Source organism: Lichenostomus cassidix, chromosome 3, assembly GCF_008360975.1.
Source record: "Lichenostomus cassidix isolate B80296 chromosome 3, HeHo_3.0, whole genome shotgun sequence".
Classification (NCBI taxonomy): domain Eukaryota; kingdom Metazoa; phylum Chordata; class Aves; order Passeriformes; family Meliphagidae; genus Lichenostomus; species Lichenostomus cassidix.
In genome coordinates, this window is record NC_139483.1 from 22504718 (window position 1) to 22531819 (window position 27102).

The window sequence follows — 27102 nt, forward strand, 5'->3', positions numbered from 1 at the left end:
ACTTTTATATATGTTCTATTTTAAAAGCATGCAAAAAAAAGCAAAGCAAATGCATTTTGACTGTTCTGCAGAATGATAGAATAGATTGATGGCATGAAAATTATTGTGATAAGCTCCTATCATATGAACTAAGTATTATTTTTTAGTATATTTATAGCCATTCACTCTTAACTAAATGAATAAGTTGAAGAATGTGAACCATCCTACCATCCTCCAGTAACATTTTCAAACTGATCTTAATAATGTAAGAGTTTGACCTCTCAAGGAACAGAGTTTTTTTGGTTTGAGGGTGGATGGGCAGCTCTGTTGGTGATGATTTTTTGGGGGGAAAAGTGTTAATGAGTAGATTCTTCTTCCCCCTGCAGTAGTATTTTAGAAAGTAATTTTGGATTATCATTAGCAGCTGTAGAACCTGGAAGGTCTTTCTGGTTGAGAGCCATAATGTCAGAGTGGCCAATCTTCTTGAGTGTACCAACCAGATCCAAGAACTGCAAGGAGTATCCCATTTAACATGGAGAACCGACAGAATGGGGGAGTTCTGGAAGTGTTCACGAGTAGGAGCAGTAATTGCTTATTGCCCCCTGCTCAGTTGTGAAGTTGGGTTAGGTTAGGCTGGATGTAGGAGATGATCTTTGTTAGACTTTTCTGATTTGTTTCACACCACACATGGATACATGGAGTAGCCCTTGAGGGAAATTACAGGTCATTTCATGAAATTTCCATGTGGAAATTGCATGTGCAGTTCCTTACCAGTTCAGAAGACGCTCTGCTCACCACAGTGTTGCACAGTTTGTAAACAAAAAACAGAAGAGCTGTCGCTCCCCTAAAGGGCTTGTACTTAAACTGAGAGGAGACAACACATACTTAAAGGGAGGTACAAGTTAATTATAAGACACATAATAACATGTCTTGTGTCATAATTATATAGGTTAACAGGAGCCTTACTGTAGACAAACTTCTGTACAGAAAGGATCTGAAAAAAGAAATCTGGCTTATGATAATTTTTTACTGGATTCCTTTTTTTTGTCTTCTGTGATTCTGTGGAAAAAATGCTTTTCAGTGTTCTGTTTTGATTGTTGGTGTTAACTATTTTGGATAAAAACCAAATGTATTGTATAAACTTCATGGTGCAGTGTGAAAATCTTGTTAGCTGTGTCTGTTAATTACAGCAAATTTCAATGTACTTTGGCATAGGCTCGAATGCTAATAACAGAAGAGAATCTCATGACCACTATCATCAAAACTTTCATGGACCACTTAAGGCACCGTGACATCCAGGGCAGGTTTCAGTTTGAACGTTACACTGCTCTGCAGGCTTTCAAATTCAGACGTGTCCAGAGCCTTATTTTGGATCTCAAGTAAGTATACTAACTAAGTGCTGATTTGATAAACTGAGGAGTTTTTAAAAAAAAAAAATCTAAAATTAACAGTTGCATCTTTCTAATCTACCCAGGTATGTGTTGATAAGTAAGCCAACAGAATGGTCAGATGACTTGCGACGCAAGTTCCTGGAGGGTTTTGATGCCTTCTTAGAATTACTTAAATGTATGCAGGTATGTAAATCTGTGAGTTACAAAATTTGGCAAAATTTAAGCAGGAAGTTAGCTATCATGATGTCAAAATAGAAGAAATTTGATCTACTCTTCATTTTATAACTACAGTGCAGTATCACTTTTGGAACCATTATGGTTTCCTAAAACATAGAATCTTGCCTCACTTTTTAAAATAAGGCTTGTTGTAGAGGACAATATAAAGGAAGATCAGTTCAAAAAGAGAAGTGTGATTTGGGGCATATTTTGAAGTTGTAGAGGCAGACAAGACAATTAACTGTGTGAGCAAAATCTGGTCCATCTTAAGTATCAGTGGAGTTGCTCCTTGTAATGAGGAATAAATTGTTCCTGACACACAAATAGACCTCTTCACTTGTGGTTTCATTCCCTTTTATTCCCCCAAGGTCCTTTTTACCAGTTGCAGCAGCAGTATAAGAAGAGCTAGCTACTGTCTCATGCTTCTGCTAGTGTTGCCAATATATTTCAGTGATACATTGTTAAAATGCATAATTCTTTTTGTTCTAGGGTATGGATCCAATAACTCGTCAAGTAGGACAACACATTGAAATGGAACCAGAGTGGGAAGCAGCATTTACACTGCAGATGAAATTAACACTTGTTATTTCAATGATGCAGGACTGGTGTGCATTAGATGTAAGTTCCTTCTGAATTGTTTTTCTGTGTGAAGAGGGATAAAACCCAAATATTAATACATGTAAAAATGGACCTAAACACAACTTCACTGTAAGCCAAGAGCATCTTCTATGGGTGAATGCAGATATTTTCTGTATTTCAACACAAATATGGTTTATACTGACAAATTCATAAAAATGTGGTTAAGCCTGTTACAAATATTACAGGGAATTTTGTCACACATCTGAAGATTGTGATTATTACAACACTACCAGGTTATAATTTTCAGAGAAGAGGGAATAGAGGGTAGGCCCTGGATCTACCAAATACTGCCTGATTATAAATCATGTGCCTGCTCTGTAAATGTTTGCAGTTTCAAGATTACAGAACTGAAGGATGTTAAAATATGGCTGTGGAATAAGTGATCCTAGAATATTTGAACATTCGGAATAAGTAATCCTAGAATATTTGAACATTCATGCTGGCTTTAATCTGTTCCTGTTAGGTAATGTGCAGGTTTTACTAGCCCAGCATGATCATTGCTCAGAAAGTTACCATAATGTCAGTTACAAAGAACCCCCAAACCCAAACAATATACTACTGGGTATTTTTCTGATTCAACATACCAGTATGAGTTTTGCATAATTTAATGCAAAACATTGCATTCATTTGGCTCTTTTGTTGGATTCCTTATCTTAATTTTGCAGGACTGTTGATAAAGGTAAAAACCCCAAACCCTTCAGTCTTTTTTATGTTCACTGTATTATTTTTCAGAGCTCTGTTTTTTCCATAATCTCTCTAAACTGCAATCTTTCTTTTAGGAAAAAGTATTGATTGAAGCTTACAAGAAATGCCTGACTGTATTGATGCAGTGTCATAGTGGCTTTACTGATGGAGAGCAGCCTATTGTCCTCAGTATGTGTGGACATTCAGTTGAGACCATCAGATACTGTGTTTCTCAGGAAAAAGTTAGCATTCATCTCCCAGTTTCCCGTTTACTTGCAGGTATGAACAATTTAAAATATTTCAGGAAATGAAAAGCGTTGTATATAAACGTGATTTGTGTTCATGAAGAAGAACCACACAAGCATTGTTAAACGCCTGAATAGGATGAATTTTGGCCATTTTCTATCTGTTTGGTAGCCTCTAGGCCAGATGTTCTCAAGGACCAGAGAAGTTATTATCGTTCAGGCTGGTGGAGATTGTTTTATGCCTCTGGATTTGTATTATAGGCAGCTGATTTTGCCACTTGAGTGATGCAAAAGAATTGCAACAAAATATGGACTGTGGTTGACTGTTTTGGAATATGTTTAGCTGTCAGATTGAATAGACTAATCAACATTCTGTTAGAGAACAGATTTATCAAACAGATGTGTCGCCAGAAAATTGAGCTGTGCCTTTCTCTTTATATTGTGCCTATCTTGTTCAACAGTTGTGTTGAAAAAAAGCTTTGTGAATTTTAGTTTACAGAATCGGAAAGATGTGATAAAAATAAGTTCACAAGTAATGGAATGAAAAAGGTATTTCTTAGGAAAAGTGCCTTGCAGCTCACTGTCAAATAACTTTGAATATTTGAATCTTTGAGCAAAGTCCTTGTAACTTCAAAACAAAGCAAACCAGAAAACCCTCATATATTTTGTAGGGGCCTTATTCTGGTTCCTGAGGTATTTTATAAACCTCTAAGGTCTGATAAAAGGGATGAGGTATCTGCTGTTGACTGTCCTGAGAGACCAAGGACTCTTGACTGTCACTGAAGGGACATGACAGAGTCAAAAGAAAGGCAAAAATCACACTTGTACTGCATGTTTTATACAGATACAATGGGGAAAACTTTAATTCTCTTAAAACGTATTGTTTATAATATGTTTCTTTAGGAAATAGCTGTGTAGCTACAAGGTGATACCTTTGCAGATGTGTAGCTGTGTCCAGAAAATGGTCCAAGAGTAAATTAGATGACCTTTTTTGTCCTATGTGAATTACATAAAGTATTGTATGTGATATTCTGTATGTTTTTTTTCATGTCTTTATGTAGGCTTGCATGTTTTGCTGAGTAAAACTGAAGTGGCATATAAGTTTCCAGAGTTGCTACCCCTGGTAAGTAATTAAATATAGTATAGTTATTAAATATAATTAATGCTGAATGTGAAATTCGTCATGTAAGTGTAGGATATTATTAAACAAAGGACCTTTGTACTATGAATTCAGCTCAGGGAGAATATCTTTAGTAGATAAAATTATCTCTTAAAAGATTAATATCCAGATTTTCATGACTGGAGTATAGGCAATCAGTATTGCTCTCTTAAGTAACTAAGAGTCAGGTTGCATAACCTCCTATTTGTAGTAGAAATTGTTTTAAGGAGCCCCAGGCAGGATCTGATTCCTTTTCCTTGGGCTGGGTTCTAATTTTCTTCCCCAGCTGTTTCTTGCTTTCTGCCATTCTTCCTGATATGCTATTTCTTTAAGGGGTAGTCAAAAGAAAAAAAAAAAGGATGAAACCTAACTGGGAGAGGAAAATTCAGTGTCTTTGGAAAGAAGTAATACTTAAACTTTGAATGAAAGAAGTGAAATAACAGTGTTATTAAATGGCTGGTGTTGATGGTCTAAAGTATGAAAGCTGCTGTCTTTAGGAATAAACTAAAGCCTTTGTGCAGTAGCTGTGTGGAACAAAAACACAATGTAAGGTTGGTTAACAATGATTTGAAAGATAGTGAATAGGCTCATCTAAGTTTTGTGTTGGATTTGCTTGTCTTTTGTAGTGCCCAATATTTTAATTATCTGAAATATCATTCTCCTTCATTCAGTCCCATTTTCTTTTACTTTCTCTGTATACATCAAAATATTGCGTTTTCTTAATACAGAGTGAGCTTAGCCCACCGATGTTAATAGAACATCCTCTACGATGCCTAGTCCTATGTGCCCAAGTGCATGCAGGGATGTGGAGAAGGAATGGCTTCTCTCTTGTTAATCAGGTAAGTGCATAGTAGCTGTAGAATCTTTGTTTCCTGATAACTCTGCCACGATAATTTCACAGAATCACAGAATGAATTAGGTTGAGCAAGACCTCTGAGGTCATCATGTCCAGTCCTTGGCCAAACACCACCTTGTCAAATAGACCTTGGCACTGAGTGCCATGTCCAGTCTTTTTGTGAACACCTCCAAGGATGGTGACTCCACCACCTCCCTGGGCAGTCCATTTCAATTTTTAATGACCCTTTCCATGGAGAAATTCTTCCCAATGTCCAACTGAATTTCCCCTGCCACAACCTGAAGCTATGTTCTCTTGTCCTGTCGCTGGTTGCCTGGCAGAAGAGACTGACCTCTACCTGGCTACACCCTCCTGTCTGTCAGTTGTGAAGAGTGATAAGGTCCACCCTGAGCCTCCCCCTCTCCTGTTCTTTGAGCCACTCCTCACAGGACTTACTCTCTAGACCCTTCACCACCTCATTGGCCTTCTCTGGACACACTTCAGCACCTCAATGTATTTCTTGAAGTGAAGGGCCGAGAATTGGACACAGCACTCGAGGTGATGCCTCACCAGTGCTGAGTACAGAGGGAGCTCTTGGTCTTTCAGACCTCAAAACCTTCTTTTTCTGTATTAATTTGAAATTTTACTCAAGTCAGTCTTAGGGAAGGCAATGTGAGGTAGGCATTTTTATCAGCACTGACATAATTTGAATATTTTTGCTTTTAAACTGGTATTGGATTTTTTAGTTAGAAGTTGCTTTTTTGTTTCAAGGCTGCTACAGTACTCACTGAACTTAGTGTTCTGTGTGTGAAGAAGTTTTGGTATAATGCAGTTAATGACTCCTAGGTTTTTTACTGTGTACTGTCCAGCAGTAGTTGGAAGTGCAGAATTAGGTGTGTGCATCTGTGGTAATGCATTCATCACTTCCAGATAAAAGTGTCTCAGATATAAAAATATACAGCATTATGACATTACGGCTATTTATAAAGTAATAGAAATCCTAAGACCCTCAGAGAAGCATTAGAAGTAGTGCAGAGCTAAGTGTTTCTTGGGTTTTAGCTCTCATATTTCTGGAGACTGGCTCTTTTCATCTCTAAACTCATGTTCTGTTTGTTTGGATTAGGTGTTTCAAGCACAGCAGCTATAAAATGGGTACTGTGATGTCAGTAACACCCATCAGGGTGATTGTCTCAAGTGATTTTCTCAGCAAGACTTAGATTCCAGTAGGAGTAGGGTTTAATTCTGTGAGGTGTTAACTTGTTTTAATTGCAAGAAAATTCTTTCAGTCCCACCAGCCCTCATCTTCATTAGATAATTCCAATGCATGTTTACTAGGAGACTGAATTAAGCCTGGCTCAGTCCTGTTGAGTTCCTTCCCGGGATGGTTTGGGTTAAGTGTAGTTCTGTCACAATATTAGCATTTTGCTGACACTGGCAATTCCTGAGAGATTGTATCTCAGATGATTAAAGAGCAATTCATGGAGTGAAGAAAAAACATTTCTCCAACTGCAAAGGCTTTCTCTCCTGTGAATTTCAAACAGTTAATTATTAAACAAATATATTAAATCATAATACAGAAGGGGCAAAAAGATTTTTGATTCTAAGTTTATGCAATCCAGACATTAGATCACTACAACCCAGCCAGCAAATATGCCTGTCTTATGCTAGGTAAAAAAAGCTTTTTGCATACAGATATAATGGTATAATTTTTTTCAAATCACAGATTCATTTTTTATTTATGAACACAATATAGCAAAGTTTATTTTTCCAGAAGTAAAATAATTTTAGATTAAATATTGTCTTTGTTAATGATTGTGGTGTTTTGGGTATTTTTTTCCAGATTTATTACTATCATAATGTGAAGTGCAGGAGGGAGATGTTTGACAAGGACATAGTAATGCTTCAGGTAACCATGTATACCAGTTTGCATTTTTTTCAAGTATTTTCAGAATGTGTGTGTGTTTGTTTATATCTTCATCAAAAACTTTCTAAGGAAAAAAGTCAGGGTTTTTGTGAAAGGACTTCAGTTTTCTTATTTTATCTATATCATTATGGAATGATTTGTAAAGGAAATAACTGTTGTTGTAATACTTGTTTTTTAACTATAATTTGGAAAGTGTAACATTTTCTGTTTAGTGCATATATGCTATCTTCAAGAAAGTGATATTTTAACTGTTGGGTTGTGCTATACTGGCAGTTGCATGAGTCTGCATGTTGTCAGAGATGTATTCAGCGTATGTGTTGATTTTCTCTTTCCCCCTTCAGAAGAGATTTTGCAAATGTGGCAGTCTATTTAGCTCTGTCACAGATGCAATATTTGTACAATGAGAGCAATATAATCTAAAATTTGCAGCTTGGGGTGCATAGTTCACCTGGAGAGCAAAATACTTTCTCAGGAAGTCTATCAAATCTTTCCTAGAGTTAGCAGTACACAATAGGATAAATATGTCCCAAGTTACTTCTGCTTTCCCATCTGTTTCCTTGAGGCTTTATCTGCCACTGATTTTCACTGATCATCTTCAGCTGCCCATTTGGGTAGATATCCTACAGCTTTGTTGGAAATTATTCTGTCTTAAAGATGGTCCCATTAGTAACTGTAAACTAACAACAAATATTTGTAATGGGCAAACTTGGATACCTTGTTTAATAAACAGAAAAATCTTTAGCCAGTAGTTTTCAGACATTGAAGTTTCTGGAAGTCAGTGTTTGTTTTCTTTCGAAGAAGGTTTGGGAAGTTTTGCACTAAAATCTTCAACCTTTCTTTTGAGGTTTGGAGTTTGTTGTTAAAATCTTTGGTGATATATACTGGTGATGTAATAGGTAATATTATGCCTTCTAGAAGATAAGCCAGCAGGAACAAAGTTTAGGAGATAAAAATAACCAAACAAAAGCTTTTCATTGAAGTTTATTTAGACTGTTTAAGATGGAAGGAATAACCCTGAATATTTTACATGATGTCCTTAAAAGGCCATCAGAAACTCTTGATAAAGCGTAGGATTCTGCTTGTCAAATGTGCTTACACTTTTGTTTCTGGAGCCCTAAGAGAATAAACTTAAATATTAAGTCTTCATATGTAGGACTGAGAGAAAAATTAATTTTATAAAGAATATATAGTGATCATCAAATTATATGTACAAACATGCTATGATAACACTCAATCTGTTTTCTGTTCATAACCTTTTTTTTTCTTTAATAGACAGGTGTGTCTATGATGGATCCAAATCACTTCCTGATGATAATGCTGAGTCGCTTTGAACTTTATCAGATATTTAGTACTCCAGACTATGGCAAAAGATTTAGCACAGAAAATACTAACAAGGTATTTTATGTACTACTGCAATAGAAAATCTGCAGTTTTGTTTTTCAAAGTGTATCAGATGCTGTTGTATTGAGCTATTTCTTGATAAAAAAGCAAAACCTATTGTATTTTAATTTCATTTGGCCAGTTTGAAATATGCATACATATTTTTACCTGTCAAACTGGTAAATGTCAGAAAGTGTTACATAATTTTTGCACTTATGACTGTGTTTCAGCATAGCTCAATTTTGCTGAAAAAGGCAATGTTTTTTGAATCACTGAAAAAGTATTTTCAACATACGGAATAATTATTCATACTGAAAAATGTAATTTTTTTTCATTGTTTCCCTTCAGGATGTTGTTCAACAGAATAACACTCTTATAGAAGAGATGCTATACCTCATTATAATGATTGTTGGTAAGTTCAGAATATATTAAATTAATTTTTAAAAATTAGGTTCTGTAATGGTCTAGAATGCACATTCTTCATTGTCATCTCAAGTTCAGTTCTGTTGTGAACTTCCTATAGCTCTGACTTCTTTCCTCAAAGCCTTGAAACTAGCTTAGATTAATATAAGGAATTTTTGAATGCTGGTGGGTGAACACAAGATTTCACAGAAGACACCTTATTTTCCAGCCTTTAACTTAGAGACAAAGATAAAAAAAATGTTTAAAATTTAAAAAAATGTGCATTTTATTTCTACAGGTGAAAGGTTCAGTCCTGGAATAGGACAGGTAAATGCAACAGATGAAATCAAGCGAGAGATCATCCATCAGCTGAGCATCAGGCCAATGGCTCACAGTGAATTGGTAAAGGCACTACCTGAAGATGTAAGTAATTTGGTGTGGAGGAGGAAGCCAAATTCAATTTTGTAAAGCTGATTGCTGATAACTTTTCTTATGCAAGTTTGTGTCACTTAATGTGGAATGGGAACAGCATGATTATGCTAAGAGCAAGGTTACCATGAGTACAGATTATTAGTTCTGGTGGCAAGGGTAGGAAAGAGGCAAAGAAGGAACAACATATGAAAGAGGCAGGAGTCTGAGAGCTTCTTCAGCTCCTTTCTCTTTTTAATACTGTTTCTAATCAGGCCATCTGGCCAGCAGTCTCTGCAGGCTGCTTGTACACCCTGAATTAGATGTATGGAAGTGGGTTGTTAGAACTATCCAGAAATATAAGCTGTTATATTTTAAAGCCTTACAATAAGTGAAAAGACGTGGAATCAGACACTGTGTTATGACTTGTGTGACATAAATGCTTCATTTACATGAACAGAATCATTTATCTGAATTCTAATTAGAGCACTCCTATAGAACAGCAAAGCTTGCTTTCCTTTTTCCTTTTAATATTTTTGAACCAATTTTTAAAAAATTATTTCTGAAGACAGTCAAAATACTAAAGTTAATATTTTCCTGTACTGGTAGTAATTTTAATAATAAATTCTGAAATATTTTTCTTTTTTCTAAATATTTTAAACTGAAACAGTTTGAAAAGTCAGATTTTAAAATTATTTAAGAATAATTTAGGGTTGCATGAAAGAGCAAACTGGGATTTAAGCTGGAGTTCTCAATTATATTGTCAGTCCTAAATACTTTTTCCCTGGCCTGTTAACTGTTGTGAATATGTATTGCAGGAAGGGGATGGGAATAGAAAAAGATAATTTGTGTATGAAGTATTGTTACATATTTGAGCTGATGTCTCATGCTGCCTTTTGTGGTTGTTTTACCATTTTTCAGCAAGTGGTCTTTTTAGCTTTCCTGTATTTATTTCAATTTAAAGGCCTAGAAACGTGAAATAGAGAGTGTGTATTCCAAAAGTGTGCTAAGTAAGCTACTTAGAGTTTTCTTCTGCTGCTGTTACATCTGATTTTATTACGATAGGAAAAAGCAGTGCAAATTAAGCACTTAGAATGGCCTGACTTTTTAAAAATATTTTTTGCAGAGATGGTATTTCTGAATGTATTTTCATGTTGTATGGTTTAGTGTTCTCTTGAGTGCCAGTAAAATGACTTTGTACTACATTTGTTTTGCATGTTTACTCTAGTACTGTGTGGTATTTGAATGTGTTTATTCCAAGAACTACAGTAACAGTCTTGCCTTTTCACTCCATGTAGGAGAACAGAGAGACAGGGATGGAAAGTGTGATTGAAGAAGTGGCATGTTTCAAGTATGTTTCCCTTTATTCTAATGTTTCAGCTTTAGAACTGAAATTAGTGAACTAAATTAGTGAAAATGAGAGAACAAAAAAAGGGGGCTGAGTCATGGTGATTTCCCATGGCTTTACTCATGTGCAGAATTCTTAATACTGTTATTTATTTAATTTCCAGAATCCGTATTAGGCCGTGTTTGTTAGCTGTTCTTGTTAACTGTTTATTCTCAGATGTTAATAACCGATGGACATAAAGTGGTTTTGTGCTTTTGTTTTATGTAGGAAACCTGGATTAACAGGCAGAGGGCTGTATGAATTAAAACCAGAATGTGCTAAGAACTTCAATCTGTATTTCTATCACTTCTCAAGGGCAGAGCAATCAAAGGTAACTAGTAGTTTAACTTCCTGGGGTTTATTTTATGTCTCTTTTTTTTTGTTTTTTGTTTGTTTGTTTGGTTTTTTGTTTACCTTTTCCCAAAGGTTACTTCTGTGAAGAAGTATTATCAGCTGGATATTTCAGAACGTTAACAAAATTTAGCCAAGATTTTACAGTGGTTTCTGTGCCACTGGATCCTGTACCCTATACATTGCATTCAGGAGCTTGTTTATGGGTTCTCTTACATCTCATTTGACTGAAAATATTTAAAACAATCTGTATTTTCCCTTATCTTTATGGAAATTACCATTTTAGCTTAGTCTTGCCTTACAATTTTATATTAGGAAAAGAATCCAGGCTGGCCCAGGAGGAAAAATTAATTTTGAAGTTACATGCCCTACTTTACAAGTAGAATGTAAGACAAACTGAAAAGACGTGAAACCTTTCATGTTTATTTAAGGCTGTGAAAAATGGGCAAAAACCAGTAACAGTGTAGTAAAGCATGAATGCTATTTTTATTAGTTTTATATTTGTAAAGATTTTGAGTAATGCTGGCATTGTTCTTCTATTTCAGGCAGAGGAAGCACAAAGAAAGTTGAAAAGACAGAACAGAGAAGATACAGGTATTTTTTTTTTTTGAGAGGAGATGGGAGGAGAGGGAATCACATACCGAGCTGTGTATTGTCCTGACATTTAGACTAACAGCCTGTTCCTGGGCTAGAGTAGAAGTTGGTTGGAAATGAAGCAATTTCCCATATGTCTCCCTGGCTATAGACAGGGATCAGGTTTGTCATGGAACCAGCTTTCTGAACAGCTTGTTGCTTTGGCTTTTCTGTTAACACACAAGCCATGTTGAATGTTGCAGCCTGTATTGGTAACATTCTTTATCAAGCAGCCTTAGGATCATAGAATAGTTTGGGTTGGAAGGAACCATAAAGACCATTTAGTTCCAACCCTCTACTTCAGGTTGACCTGTTAAATCAGATATTTTATATGGGAGTTACAAGTTTTGGAGAAATGTCAAACATATGAATTTCCCTTTCAGCACTTCCACCGCCAGCTCTTCCTCCTTTCTGCCCACTTTTTGCCAGCCTGGTTAATATCCTGCAGTCTGATGTCATGCTGTGCATTATGGGAACTATACTGCAGTGGGCAGTGGAACACAATGGCTATGCCTGGTCAGAGTCCATGCTGCAAAGGGTATGGGTTTTTTATTTTAAATAATGCTTCTGCTAATGGAGGAATGTTCATTATAGCATTTTAACGTGATTTTATAGATTTGAGTTGTTTACTTGGTGTCTAAAATATCCAGAATACTCTGAGAAATAAGTGGTATTTCATGATATGCAAAACTAGGGAAACCCCTCTGCCTCTGATGCAATTTATTTTTAAAAGTGGATGGAAGACCCAGGTAAATTTGTAAAGGGATGCACATGAGAGGAAAGAATTCTGCTTCAATCAGTTGCAATATTGTGGTAAAGAAACAGTTAATATGTGTTGTTGCATATTAAGCAGGCATTGATTTTTTTTTCTTGATGTTCCTTTGCTTATTTTCATTTTAGGCTAAATCACTTTAGGAAAAAATCATGAAAATGCACAAAAGAATTTTCTAACTTGAAAATGTGTCAGCTTTGGGAACTGAGCTGCTTGTTCTTTGCTGTTTGTAATGATTTTTAGAAACCTGGTAGGTTATTGTAGGTTTTTGTGTCATGATCATAATTTTCTGGGGTGTGCACAGATGAGTGGTGAACTGCTATCCAGGGGCTGTTCATATTGATCAGGGTTCTTGGTTTAGGGTCCAAACTCAAACTTTTCAAAAATATTAATGGATTTTTAAATAACATTTTGCAATGAAACCCCAGTTTTGAGACTGAGTGTTAATTTTTTGACATCCAGTCTTACTGAGTGTATATTACCTTTTACATCTAGGTTTAAATTAACATAAGCAGTTCTGTATACCACAAAAAAAGTTGAAAAGGGAACAATATATTAGTATTATAAATCAGAACAATGTAGTTGCATTTTAGGTAATGTAAGAATGCTAGGCCTTGGAGTAACTGTTTAAATAAAATTAGATTTTTTTTTGACTGAACTAAAATGTCTTCAGCCATTCTCAAAAATTCATTAGGGACCTATCACTTGCTCAGAAACTCGTAGCACTTTGGCTGTGGTGGTGCCATGCAGCTGGACTGCTTCTTTCCCAAGTCAACCACTTTTGTCTTGGAAGCACTTGCAAAGGTTGATATGAGACCTCTGCAAGAGGTGGCCCATATCTAATGGGATCTTTTTAAACAGATGTGATAGACTAAGGAGAAATAGAAGGTTGTTTATTAAAACAAATGAAAAAAACTTCAAGACTCTCATCAGGTTTTGCCACTTTTTCTGTAGAGACTTGGTCTTTTGAATTCCAGTTCTGTTACAAATTTTCAGGTGATTATCCTTTCCTTACATGGGTGTCAGTGTTGATTCCAGGCATCAGTAAAGCTGTGTGTCTAGAGCATCCTGCCAGTTTGTTGCAAAAGGGTTGCAAAATGGCTGATAGAGCATAACAGTTCACCACCAGGAATGAAGTATTTCAGCTTCAAAATGCCATTCAGACTGTCATAGTGCTAGATGTAATTACATTTTTTAAGTTCAAGGAGATTACAGCTTTTCACTGACCTAAAAATCAACATTATTTTAAAATGTCTTTCTAGAGAGAATAAATTTAACTTAAAAAATTTAACTTTTTGTCAGTACATTTTGTATATAAAAAGGTCTTAAAGTCTGCTTCGTGCTTCTTCTGTCCAGAGACTTGCCATAGTAACATGCAGTGGGTAGGGAGAAAGATAAGAAATACTGACTTCTCACTCACTAGTCAGGACAGCAAACAGAAGGATACTAGTATTTAATGTGGATTTTTTGTGGCAAAGTTTCAAACAAACACTGTTGTTCCTGTGTAGTGTATCTTTGGAATTGTGTATATAGAAATAACTTCAAATATATTCAAATATATAATTGTGTTATATGACTGTCTTTTTTTTATTGAATTACCCAAACTATATAATGAGATTGTATGAATTATTTAAGAAAAGAACTAACATTTTTAATTTTTGCCTAGGTTTTGCATTTGATTGGTATGGCACTACAAGAAGAAAAACAACATCTGGAGAATCTCAGTGAGGAGAATGTTGTAACATTTACCTTCACTCAGAAAATATCAAGTATGTCTTTCTTTTCAAATGTATTGCAAATTTGGAATAACTGAAAATGCCAGGATCTCATATTTTATTCTTCTGAAACAGTATTTGCCAGAAGAGTATATTTGTTTATCCATCAAAATGTTAACAAATTGACTATAGATACATGCTTTACACTTGTGCAGATTCTATGATGGTGCAATAGTAAAGGTGATTGCTAGAGGAGAAATCCAAAAGTTGAATAATTCCCCGTAGATCTGATTCTTAATATCTTTAAGTAGTATTTCAATAAAGATTACTGCACATGATCAGATGCAATTGCAAAAATCCTAGTTTCTTAGTCTTTTAATCTTGACTCTCCTTTTATCTTTTAATGCCTCTAGTTTTGCTAAGGCATGAAAGTTGCTAAGGCTCTTCCATTAAAAGGAGTGGGAAATAAAATATTGGAAGTTCTACATGGCAGCTCCCGAGATGAAAACAGCCAGGGAGCACATAAAGTGCTTTTCTTTTGTAAGAAAATATAGTCAGTGAGCAAGACTTTGCAGGCTTTAGAGGTTTTTCATGAAACGTTTTGTGATGGGGGGGATTAAAAGTTACATATTGTGCCTATTTGATGAAGGAATTCTTCAGCTGCTGAACAAGCATTTGGGTTTCCTGTTTTTAATGTAGTGAGTGATTAATTTGTCATTAATGGTATAATCAATTACCATTGTAATTTTCCTCTCAGAACCAGGAGAGGCACCCAATAACTCCCCTAGCATACTAGCTATGCTAGAAACACTGCAAAATGCACCTCATCTGGAAGTGCACAAGGACATGATCAGATGGATATTGAAGGTAAATACATTTTATATTACCACTGAAAATCATGGAAATAAGATTTGTTAAAACTTTCCTAATTACATTGTCATAATTTCCTTATTTCCCATGTAGATTTGTTGTACCTACAGTTTTATTCTTCTGGATTCCAATACTGCATATTGTGTGGCCAGCATTATAGTATACATTATACATATTTTATATATATACTAACAGTGTATGTAGTGTATATATATATATATATATATATACACACACACACACACACACATGTACGCTATTTTTTTTTCCTCATGTCACAAACAAATTAAGTACTCTCTTTTTTCTTACAGACTTTTAATACTATTAAAAAGCTAAGAGAAAGCTCTTCTTCAAGTCCCGTGGCCGAGACAGAAGGAAATATTATGGAGGAGGTAAAAGCAATCTGTGACAGCTGATCTGGAACAGGTCTGGGTGGTGACTAGCAAAGAAGTGTATTTCTAATTGTAGCTCTAAGTCAAACATGGGAAACATCAGTGACTTCTGAAAATCTGTCTCACAGTTTATAGGTCAACTCATTTGTTTGAAAAACCTATTGATAGAGTGCCCGGACTGTTTTTCTTTGTTTCATGTATTATAGTCCAAATCTTCTGCAGTTCTACTCCATAGAATTGTCTGTAGTACTGATCACGGGATTAAATGCTCCTGCTTTTCCCATAATTTCAGACTTCATGAAAAGTTACTAAAAAAATGGTCTATATATTTTCACCATGCAGGTCATTCCAGATAAGCTCTGCTGGTTTGTGTAGCTCAACATAACATTCTAGGTACTGCTCACAGACCTTGGAGCCTGTAGTACATTCAGGAATGCAGCTGGCGTGGAGGGAGAACAGCACTAGAGATGAGACAAATCACTCTCTTACCCTTTTATTGTATGAATGCTTAAAAGGAAGATAAATAAGAAATACACAGTTCTGCCTCACATTGAACATGAGTTAAGGAAAAGAGGGCACAAAATAATCCTTTGGTAGACTTTCCTGTTGTCCTTTTATGAGATTTTCATTATGTGGAGGTTAGTACAAGTTACATGTAGAAGTAGCTAGAATAAATAATGTGTTGTAACAAGACTTTAAAAATGACTGAGTGAACAATACAATTTCAGAGTTCACGTGATAAAGACAAAGCGGAAAGGAAGCGAAAAGCTGAGATTGCCAGGCTGCGCAGGGAAAAAATCATGGCCCAGATGTCTGAGATGCAACGGCACTTCATTAATGAAAACAAAGAGCTCTTTCAGCAAACTCTGGAGGAGCTGGATACTTCAACCTCTGGAGCCCATGAAAATAGGTAAAGGCATCTTGTTTAAATTTTTTCCCATTAAGATTTACATCAGATTGTCCTATTGTTACTGCTTTCAAAAGCTGTCTCTCTCTTTTTTTTTTTTTTTTTTGTCTTGATGGAAAACTATTCATAAGTTTCTGAGACAAAAAGTCAGCAGTAAATGGAATGCTTTCCTCCCCATCTCTGTCAAAATGATGGGATAAATATAAACATAAACAGGCAAATAATTTTTTGTACAAAATCACCCAATAAATTATTAATAATGCTGAAGAGACTATGCTATTAAACACAGTAAATTGGAAATAGCTGATTATATGTCTCCTGAAGATCTGGAAGAAAATGTACTTGTAGTTGGAAATATGAACTAAAGAATGCTAATGATGTTGTGGGGAAGTGGAGAGTGTTTTTAAAATTCATATCAGACTTAAGGGATCATGATGATGGAGGGCTGCAGATTCAGTTTTTGTGTTAAACTGGAGTGGATTACACTATTAAGAGGGTATGAATTTTTTCTGGAAAATACATGCTACTTCTGGGCACATAGGAATTGTATAAATGCCAAAACTATTTTTTGTCAGAGTGCATTTATCAGAAATTTAGGAAACTCGCTAAAAACACTTAAATCATTATCTGAATTATAGTATTTTTCAGCTAATTTGCTCACTAATATTCTTTGAATATTCTAGCCCTGTAATTTCAGATGCAAAGCTCACAGCCTTGGGACCAGAGCAAACCAGAGTGGCTGAACCCAGACAGGTTGTTATGTGTATATTGTGCCAGGAGGAGCAAGAAGTTAAAGTGGACAGCAGGGCTATGGTCTTGGCAGCGTTTATTCAGAGATCAACTGTGTTGTCTAAAAACAGAAACAAAATTACTCCAGACCCTGGTAAGTATTGCTCTTAGTTGTGTTAAATATTAAAGAATGTTGGCATCACTGTGACAACAGCATCTCTTCTTCTGAGGCAGTGACATAGCCTTTGTATGTTAACTGTTTGTGAATGGCTGCATTGTAATCAGTGGCAAAACTCCCATATTTTTAGTGAGGTAGAAATGTGTGTGCTGAATAATGTAAATCACTGTTCCGCTATTCATTTGTGACAAATTATTTATAACTGTTAAAAAACCCTTAAAATCAGAAGTGTTTGTTCTTACACCCATGCCTATAACATTAGAGAGAGGAGATGTTAACACAGTGCTGTAAAAGGACAAGATGTACATTTTCTTCCTCTCAGTTATATCATCTGAAATGCCTCTTAGTGATAATAAGAAAATCTTGGATTGAGCTACTTTGTGGAAAAGATCACAGGAAGCAAGGGGCATTGTTACAAAGGTTTCTCTGGATTCTGTATGTGTAAACACATAGAAATCTCTGCACAGAATTGTTCTGCACTGTCACTCATTGTTTCATGGTGCTGCAGGTAGGTCCTGGGGAGTTTTAACAGGGCCCAACACCTCTGAAAGTGTGGTTTGAAGCCTTAAGTACAGTACATACACTCAAACCAAAGTAAGGTGATACTTGTAAATTATTTAAACAGTTTAGGCTGTTGTGGATTAGTAAAGTGTTTTATGCTTCATCAAATGAGTTACACTTCTGTGATAAAGTTCAATAATAATGCAAAGGTGGTAACATCAATCTGCAGTTAGGTCTTTGATAAATGTTTATTTCAAAGTTGTTTTGTTTTCTTTTAAATACAGAAAAGTATGACCCCTTATTCATGCACCCAGATCTGTCATGTGGAACACATACGGGTAGCTGTGGACATATTATGCATGCTCATTGTTGGCAAAGGTAAAAGGCTTTAAGTTTTTAGTTTAAATAACATGTTATCAGTTTGCCTAATGGCACTAATTTTAATGGCAAAATTCCTACCATGTAGTAAACTTGAAAGGAATTTCAGGAAGTGATTAAAACAGCTTTCTGTTGGGGAAAAAAAAAAAAGAAAGTGGAAATAAAATGCTGTAAACATATTCAAAATAATTTTCATTTACTGACATCTTGGTAAAAAAGAGTCCAAAGCCATACATGGCAGCTTTCATTCCCTTTGCCTGTTTATTCCCTGTGGTGCACATATATCTGAGGCTCATCTTCTTTGGGAGATTTTTTGCAGTTCACTGACAGACATGCTTTTGCTGCCACTTCTGCTCTCTACTGAGGTTTTAAATGACAGTGCATCCCTTGCACTCTTAATTCCTCCAACAGGTTTAAATTAATTAGAAGTAGAAACATCTGCGAACCAGTTCAAGTTCATCTTCAACATAAACTCAGTTCTATCCTTTGTTCTTAGAATTTTAATAAAGCCTTTTCCAGTTACTGTTATTGTTTGATTTTTGGAGGCATATAAATGTGCTTAGTGCTGTGTGGTGCCAATGCACATGACAAATGCAAACCATTCATGCCTCTGACTTTGATTAGGCCCTTGCTTTGCTCCTTAGTGTGGCTTCTGAAGTGCCTAGTTTCAAACTCTGTGTGTAAAGAGTGTTAGGAGCTCCCAGGGATTCTGTGGCTATTTCCAGGCACAGGTTTAATTTGTGGTCTTTGATGTCACTGCTCACTGAAGTTAGGTTCTTAATCTTCTCGTGTAGCTCGTGTACATTCCTTTGTGGATGCCATTATCTCCTGGAAATGCCCTTAAATGTTTGTATTCAGATCATTTTGGGGTCATCATTGGGTATGCTTTAAACCACATCAGAGGCTTCTGGAATAGCAGTTGCATTTAGCAAAGCAGTGAATTCAGTTCCTTTTTCATATGGGGTTCACCAACAGTTTTTTCAGCTGCTGCTGTTTTGGTTGTGGCCTGTAATAGAAAATGTTCAAGGATAATGCTCATGGCATCTTCCTAAAAAAAATGTAAAAATGAGTTGGGTTTTTTGGCTTAGTTTGGGGTTTTGTGGGTTTTTTTGTTTGTGTTTCTTGTTTAGGGTTTTTGTTTGCTTGTGGGGTTTGTTTTGTTTGGGGTTTTTTATTTGTTTGGTTTGGTTTTGGGTTTGGGTTTTTTGTAATGCTTCAACTTTCTCTCTACCTCTTCCTCTTTTTTCCTACCTGTAATGTTCAGATCTAACCATGACTTTGACAGCCCAGTGAACTTCAGCACTCTAGGGTAGATTTTGGCAGCCAAAGCCACTAATACTTTATCAGTCAGAGGGTAGAGCTTTTTCCTTCAGATAATTCTCTTACCTCTATTTGGGGGTTCTGTAGATGAGAATTCTTGAATTTCTTTGTTCAGTTAATGTTAATAATTTGCCACTAATGTCTTGCTCTTTTCTAAAGGTATTTTGATGCAGTCCAAGCAAAAGAGCAACGCAGACAACAAAGATTACGAGTACACACAAGTTATGATGTAGAAAATGGCGAATTCCTTTGCCCACTTTGTGAATGCTTGAGCAACACTGTTATTCCTCTGCTTCCTCCACCAAGAGTTTTGTTTAACAGGTCAGTTTGGTTTATAAATGTCCTGAATAAGTGTAAAAAAACCAAGGTCCCAAACCAGCTACATATCAGAAGACCTTCCTGAATGTTTGTTGTTTTCTGTTTTGATAAACTTGAGTGGATTACCTGCCTGCTTATTTTGTATTATGGATTTTATTTTGTTATTGTATGTTGTGGAATTTAGAGTGTGGAAGGACAGGAAAGTGTAGAACCTGCAGAAAAAGAGCTGAATGTAGAAAAATGCATGGGCAGCAGAGAAAGAGCCCACTGAGAAACAGATGATTGTTGGAATGCCTATGAAATACTAATCCTGTCTACAGATTGTTTTACCAGTTTTTTGGATTTTTTTTTTGACAGGTTAGACTTTTCAGGCCAACCAAACCTAACTCAGTGGATCAAAACAGTATCTCAGCAAGTAAAAGCCCTGCATTTACTTCGAAATGAAGACTGTGCAAGTAAGTCTGAAGAAATCTATTTATTTGTATGTGAAAATGTTATGATATTCATGGATGAGACCAAGCACTTAGGTTCTGCCCCAGTGGAGTTGAGAGATGATGGCACAAGTGGCAAGAACAGCGTGGAATTTCAGTTTCTGGTGATGTGCCTCTGCACCTTTCTATAATATAGAAATTGTGTATAGGTGAATAATGAGTGATTTATTACTTTTTGTTTGTACAGGCCATTCTGGTCATTCAGAAAAAATGGATCAGCTGCAATTACCTGAAGGATTTAGACCAGATTTCAAACTGAAGTATGTATTTGTATGGTAATAAATCATTAAAAATTCATCATGAAATCATAACATGGAAATGTTATGATCATAAAATGGAAGTAAAACATAGCTTATATGTTAGAAGGTCTCAGTAATTAAGGCAAATATATTAATTTTGCTTTAATTAGAGAAGTTAATATTATGATGATGATGATGATATTGAAGTCCAGCCCATCAGTCCTAAGTAATGCAGCAGAATTTCAGAAGTGGATGTGCTAAGTCATTGTAGAGAAACATGCTGCTGTTATATAAATTATGGCATGAAGATTAGGTTTTGTACTACTTGTAGCTGGATGAAGGATTCATCATTATAGCCAGCACAACATGTAAAACATGAAGGATGACTATGAAATGAAGAGTATGTTAATATGTAATTTCACCTGTTGAGGTGTACTTGTATTTGGTTCTACACTCTCTTCACTTCAGGAGAAAGTAATAAAACTTGTTACACAGTACAGACTGTACACAAAATGCAAGACTCCTGTCCCAGCTGATGACAGATTTAGCTATCAGTCACACACATTTCTTGTAATTTAGCCTTAACTATGTTGTCTTTGAAGACTAGATATTCTTAACACTAAAAATGAGATTGGTTCCATTCAGATTATCCAGAAATAATTGGGAGTGTACCTGTCACAAAAAAGAGGTTATAGAATATCAGATCCAAAGAAGGATATTGGAGTTGTCTCTTAAATTTTAAAAATCCAGCTCTTCATTTATGGGGTGAATGCTTATCATTAAAGGTACTATGCTGCCAGTGGAGAAAAGAATGAATCAGTAATCCTGTGTTCTTTGTTTCAGGAATCCTTATTCTGAGAGCATAAAAGAGATGCTGACAACTTTTGGTACGGCAACATACAAAGTAGGCTTGAAGGTTCATCCAAATGAGGAAGACCCACGTGTCCCTATAATGTGCTGGGGCAGCTGTGCTTACACGATACAGACTATAGGTACTGATCTATTCATCTGGCTCCTTTTTAGGTCATTTGCAGAATTTGGTTAAACTCCCAACACTGAATTCTTTTTTTTCAGAACGAATTTTAGCTGATGAAGATAAGCCATTATTTGGTCATTTACCTTGTCGACAGGTAAGGAACAAGTAGAAATTCCTCTCTGAATTGGTGGAAAAAAGAGGGACTTGTGCTTTGTTAGTGAAGACTATCTACACTTTAAGTTACGGTTATTGGATAGTTTTGTTTGTTGGATTCTACTGTTTAGTTGATCTGTATGTGAGTATTAAACTATTTTAAAATCACATCTAGCATAGCTGTTACATTTTTGTCCTATAAACATAATTTATTAAGGCTGCAGTTTGTCATGGTAACAGTCAAAATAAGAATGCCAAAAGGCATATTTGCATAAACATAAGTATCTCTCATATACTTACACAGTCAAAGTGCCCCCATAAACTGCAGTTGAGAGGCCTGAAAAGAATGCTGTTAAGTCAAAAGACCTTTTCATGTTGAGGAACTTCATTAACTGTGGCATTGTCTCTTTTTCTTTGTTTTCAAAGGATGACTGCCTTACATCACTAACGAGATTTGCAGCAGCTCACTGGACAGTTTCATCTCTTTCAGCAGTACAGGGTCACTTTTGTACTCTATTAGCATGTAAGTTTGCCACCTTATGCTATTTTTTCATGAAGATACAGATAAATGCTTTCAGAATGACTGTTAGTTTTAATTAGAAGATTATTTTGTTTTATGTAGTGGTTTTAAGTAATAAATCAAGAGCTGCTATTTTCACCTATATGTGTTATGTCAAGAAAAAAACATTTCTTTTGGTCTGCTGCTCCAAAAGAGAAGCATGGATATTTTTCTGCGAAGGAGTTATGTTGCTTCTTCCTTAGAGAAAGATACCTAGAGCAAAGGAGAAGGAAGTGTGGTCCTTCACAAAAATGATGCACTGGAGCTTTAAAGATGAAGAAGTTAAGATAAATTTAGTGTGGAAAGGATATTTGCAGAGGTCTGTAATATATCTGCAAAGTTTTCTCTCTTTGAAAAGTAGGATCTGTGATAAGACAGGACTTACTATGTAATGTCATATGTTAATTGAGAATTTTAGTGAGAACAGCCAAAATGTTCCAAGCTTGAAGTATTAGCAGATCCAGATGAAAAGTCTGAAGTTCATCCTAATGAAGTAATTGCCCATGAGAGGACTGTTCTGAAAGGGTATTATAAGATGGGATAACTTTAATATTTCCAGTCAGTAGAGCAGAGAAAATTTTAAAATGCATTCATATACTGAAATTACTAGTAGATGGATACTAGCTACTTCAGCAAAGAGTTGGCAGCTTTATGGGCAAAAACTTAATTGGCATCAGTTTGTAGCAGTAATGGTTGAGCTGTTTTTCTATGTGAAGCAGAAGAGAAAATGCTGCTGGTTGTTTGACTGGAACTTTGTAGTATGTGATGTTCTGAGTGTTTTGGGTTCTCTTGAAAACTTGAATCAATATTTCTTCAAAGCTCTCCTTCCTTCCAACTGGCAGAAGGAACTGTCCTGTTTTTATTTTTATGAACAAAAAGTTTCTGCTATTTTATTTTTCCAGGCTAGGAATAATGAAAATTATGAGCCTTTGATCTGTCTGTATTGTCTAAATGATACATAAAGATGTCTTATCAAAAATAAGGTTGGTTTTGGAAGTTCATTGCTCTGGTCATATTTTTGACAGAGACATTTTTAATACTTTTGGGTTGAGATCTGTGGCTATATGCTTACAAAAGGGAAAGCATTTGATATCTGAGTCGTGGTGAAATGTTTGCTCATAGAAATAGCTTCAAAATGTCACATGTCTTCAGCTTTTAATTTTTTGTCCAGCAAGGCAGCAATCTTCAACTGAGGTATTTTTAAGTTGTCATGATGAGACTATTTTTTACTGTAGTAGTGTTTTTAAACTTGGCAGCTTAATGCTTATAGCTACATTGTAAAACTATACCCAGAGCTGCGGCTTTATTGCAAATCAGATTTTACTGCTTGGAGTAAAGCACTATTCAACTGTTCCTTAATTGTTACTTAAAATATCTTGTAACATTTTTCAAAATTCTTAATTTATGTTTGCATTTAGATGAAGGTGCTTGGAATTATTGTGTGAATTTTTGTTGTTAGCTGGAGTGCTTTGGTTAATACTTTGTGGTTATTGTGAATACTAGAGAGGGAGAGACCAACACCTAACTCTATCTTAGTTAGAGATAAAGTAATGAATTTAAGAGACTCTAGCAGTGCATTTTTGAGTCAGTAAGACAAATGATTTAGGTAAGGCAAGTTCAGGCAGTCTTGTGAAGTTAAGCAAATTACAAAAGTTTCATTTGAGCAGCTGTCCAACAGACAACCATTGGTGTTCCTGTTTAGTCACTATTCCTGTTTGAGCTTATTTTTGTGTCAGAGCTTGAGATACTGTCTCATTTTGTCTCCCACTGGATACCCAGGCAATGAAAGAAAGTCACCATTGGAGTAGAAATGGCTGCCTGAGTTTGTTTTGTTTTAGTACAGTAAAGTAGGCAAGAGTCTTTTCCAATAATGTTGCACAGTTCTTGAATTGACTCTGGGCAAAACACATACATTTCCATTTTAAGTTAAGGATGTAAATGAAGGAGATGGCTCTCATTTTCTGACTGAAGTACACTAAAATATTTTCATGTATAAATGCTCAATTATTTTTTTCTCTCCAAAATACTTAGCACTGGTGCCTAATGAAAAAAATGGGAATCTTCCTTGCATACTTGATATTGACATGTTTCATTTATTGGTAAGTATTTCTTATTAATAACGTTTGATCCACTAGCCACTATGTGAAAACTACTGAAAACTTTCTCTTTACTTTGGGTTAGGAACCTTTTAAAATGTTCAAGTTTTTAGTACTTTTTCACTATTTAATACATTTTGAAGACTTTTTTGATTTCAAGTATTCTTTTCTATAAATAAAAAAGGGGTGAGATGAGACAGAATGCATACTCTTTGTTAAAAAAACCCAAGATACATGAAAACCACTCCCCCCAACAAACAACAAAAAAAAAATAAAGACAAAAAATGCCCCCCCCCCAAAAAAAAACCCCACAAAAATCAAACACAAAACCAAAAAACCAAACAGACTCAAAACTCTCCTGACAGATAATTGTTGTTCTCTTAAATAATGTCTGTGTAATTAGTTTCAAAATTAGCCTTATGTGGTTTGCTGCCTTCAAGGGGTATAGCTGCAGCATGGTCAGAGGAAAGGGGAAGATTCAAAAGGAAAAGGAATGTACAACTTTATTGTTTTTTTTCACAGGTAAGCTTGGTGCTCTCTTTTCCTGCCATACATTGTCAGGATTTTTCAGGGGTTAGTCTTGGCACTGGAGATCTTCACCTGTTTCATCTTGTCACTATGGCACACATAATACAAATTTTACTTACCTCATCAACAGGTAATGCCACTGTTTCAACTTCTATTGAAAAGATTCCTCCAATCTGTACTTAGGAAAAAACTAAGGTGCTGCTGGTAAATGTGTGCAGTTTACACTTCCAAAATACAATTGTTGGTGTTCTGTCTTTGAGCCCACAGAAAGTATTGATAAATTGTTCTCACCAAAATTCAGTCATGTTGTCTTTATTGCTCTTCTCTGGGAGTTTGTTGGAGCATAGCTAATCATGAATTCTGGCTTTCCAGCTACTGTAGCAGTGCCTGGAAGTGTTTATTGCAGGCTTGTCTTAGGCATTGCATGATGAATGAGTTGCAGTTAGCAAAGTAAGGAATCAATGTATCTGCTGGCGAGAGGAGCTGGATAAGGTGTAGTTTGCCAAAAGCAAAGAACTCCAAGCAAGTCTGTCAAGAAACCAAACCAACTGAACAAGTAACCTAACACCTGACTGGAGCTGACAACAGCACAAACTTAGCACATAAGATGTGCACCAGAAAACTTTTTTGCAGTACATCATATTTTATCTCAGTGGAATATTTCACTTAGTTTGGGCATTTTTTATCAGAATTTGACAAAATATGTTCTTGTATAAACATGTATGTATGAAACAATTTGTTAATTATTTATTTTTTCTTCAGAAGAGAATGGCATGGACCAAGAAAACACTAACAGTGAAGAGGAAGTAGCTGTGCTGACACTGTATAAATTTCTTTGCCAGTGTACAGGAAGGTAAGGCATGATCTTTTGATAAAATTTTATCTCTCCTGGACTCAACATAAACTACTGACTAAATTCTATATACCTATGCTGTCAAAGATGAGACTTCTAACTTGGGCACTCCTACATCTTGTTTCTTATCCAGCACTTCTAGACTCACTTAAGTAACTATTCCTATAAATTCGTCTATGATCAGGAAGATACCTGCTCATGAAGATTGTGCTCTGGGGCAATTTTTTGTTATTCAGTTTGCAGAATCTGGAATTGGCAGTGTCTGAGTACAGAAAACTCGTTAGGATGGGAATGGCTTCAAACTGAAAGAAAGTAGGTTTAGATTAGGTAATAGGAAGAAACTCTACTGTGAGGGTAGTGAGGCACTGGCACAGGTTGCCCAGAGAAGTTGTAGATTCCCCATCCCTGGAAGTGTTCAAAGCCAGGCTGGATGGAGCTCTGAGCAGCCTGGTCTAGTGGGAGGTGTCCTGTACATGGAAGGGGTTTGGAACTAGATGATCTTTAAGGTCCCTTCCAACCCAGGCATTCTATGATCTGAAATGTTTATGTAAAATTCTCCTCAAATTGTGGTCCCAGTTGGTTACATTTTTATGAATCTATACTTTGTTGTTTTTCTTGGCGTTTGCTTGAAATAAACACTTTGCATAGTGGTTGTTTCAGCTGAAGTCAGTAATTTAATATGCAGTGTGACTGAAAACTTACTAAATATAACGCTCAAACTGAAATTATTAAATAAAAGCAAATTTATTTCTCTTTTATTCTCCTAAGTGCCTTGAAAGAAATTTCCTCAGGCTGGCACCTGTGGAGGAATCTAAAAGCTGGAATCATGCCTTTCCTGAGATGTTCTGCTTTGTTTTTTCATTACTTAAATGGAGTCCCAGCACCCTCAGAAATTCAAGGTATTGTCTGCTTTGTATTAAATCAGCTTTTCAAGACATAAATGTTTAGGGTCAAAGTAAATAACATTTAAACTCTCTTGTCTGAAGAAGCTGATTGAATGGATTGTTACCAGTGCAGAATCATATCAGCATAATGAAAAAAGGCAAAAAAAAATAATTTGTGTGTTTTAAAAATATATTTTTAATATAGAGATAAATTCTATTCCAGATTACTTAAAATAGAAATTGATGCTCTCCTGTTAATAAGGGAAATTCTGATTATTTCAAAGCTCCTATAGATTGCTATTTTCAAATGAGACCTGCTTTTGAATGCATGGATTTCATTAATTAAGGCCAGGTAGGGGTGGAGTTTTGAGCAGCCTGATCTAGTGGGAGTTATCCCTGCCCATGGCAGGGGGGTTTGGAAGCAGATTGTCTTTAAGGTCCCCTCCAACCCAAACCGTTCTGTATCTCTGTAAATACACAAGGTTACACCCCAAACAATCGATGTTAGTAACATACCTTACTGTCTTCTACATATGGCATATGTAGGGGTAGAATGTAAATCTGAAGGTGTTCATAATAAGCATTTTAAAATGAAGTTATGAGAATTACT

At 35.7% G+C, this 27102-nt stretch overlaps 1 protein-coding gene across 3 annotated transcripts in view; it reads left to right on the forward strand.

The window, feature by feature from the left end:
- The window catches only part of UBR2 (ubiquitin protein ligase E3 component n-recognin 2), a 55401-nt gene that overhangs the window by 22605 nt on the left and 5694 nt on the right, over window positions 1-27102 (forward strand). For all 3 annotated transcript variants that reach the window (XM_085054934.1, XM_085054933.1, XM_085054932.1), the window contains 30 exons: window positions 1195-1358; window positions 1454-1553; window positions 2076-2204; window positions 3005-3188; window positions 4216-4277; window positions 5042-5152; window positions 6989-7054; window positions 8345-8467; window positions 8801-8864; window positions 9153-9277; window positions 10561-10613; window positions 10878-10980; window positions 11546-11594; window positions 12017-12171; window positions 14072-14174; window positions 14878-14987; window positions 15302-15382; window positions 16111-16292; window positions 16973-17172; window positions 17982-18075; window positions 19555-19716; window positions 20071-20168; window positions 20392-20464; window positions 21287-21435; window positions 21518-21573; window positions 21999-22095; window positions 24163-24230; window positions 24750-24885; window positions 25518-25608; window positions 26377-26507. In XM_085054934.1, the coding sequence (XP_084911060.1) occupies window positions 1195-1358; window positions 1454-1553; window positions 2076-2204; window positions 3005-3188; window positions 4216-4277; window positions 5042-5152; window positions 6989-7054; window positions 8345-8467; window positions 8801-8864; window positions 9153-9277; window positions 10561-10613; window positions 10878-10980; window positions 11546-11594; window positions 12017-12171; window positions 14072-14174; window positions 14878-14987; window positions 15302-15382; window positions 16111-16292; window positions 16973-17172; window positions 17982-18075; window positions 19555-19716; window positions 20071-20168; window positions 20392-20464; window positions 21287-21435; window positions 21518-21573; window positions 21999-22095; window positions 24163-24230; window positions 24750-24885; window positions 25518-25608; window positions 26377-26507 (3319 nt within the window). The remainder of the gene's footprint in view (window positions 1-1194; window positions 1359-1453; window positions 1554-2075; window positions 2205-3004; window positions 3189-4215; window positions 4278-5041; window positions 5153-6988; window positions 7055-8344; window positions 8468-8800; window positions 8865-9152; window positions 9278-10560; window positions 10614-10877; window positions 10981-11545; window positions 11595-12016; window positions 12172-14071; window positions 14175-14877; window positions 14988-15301; window positions 15383-16110; window positions 16293-16972; window positions 17173-17981; window positions 18076-19554; window positions 19717-20070; window positions 20169-20391; window positions 20465-21286; window positions 21436-21517; window positions 21574-21998; window positions 22096-24162; window positions 24231-24749; window positions 24886-25517; window positions 25609-26376; window positions 26508-27102) is intronic.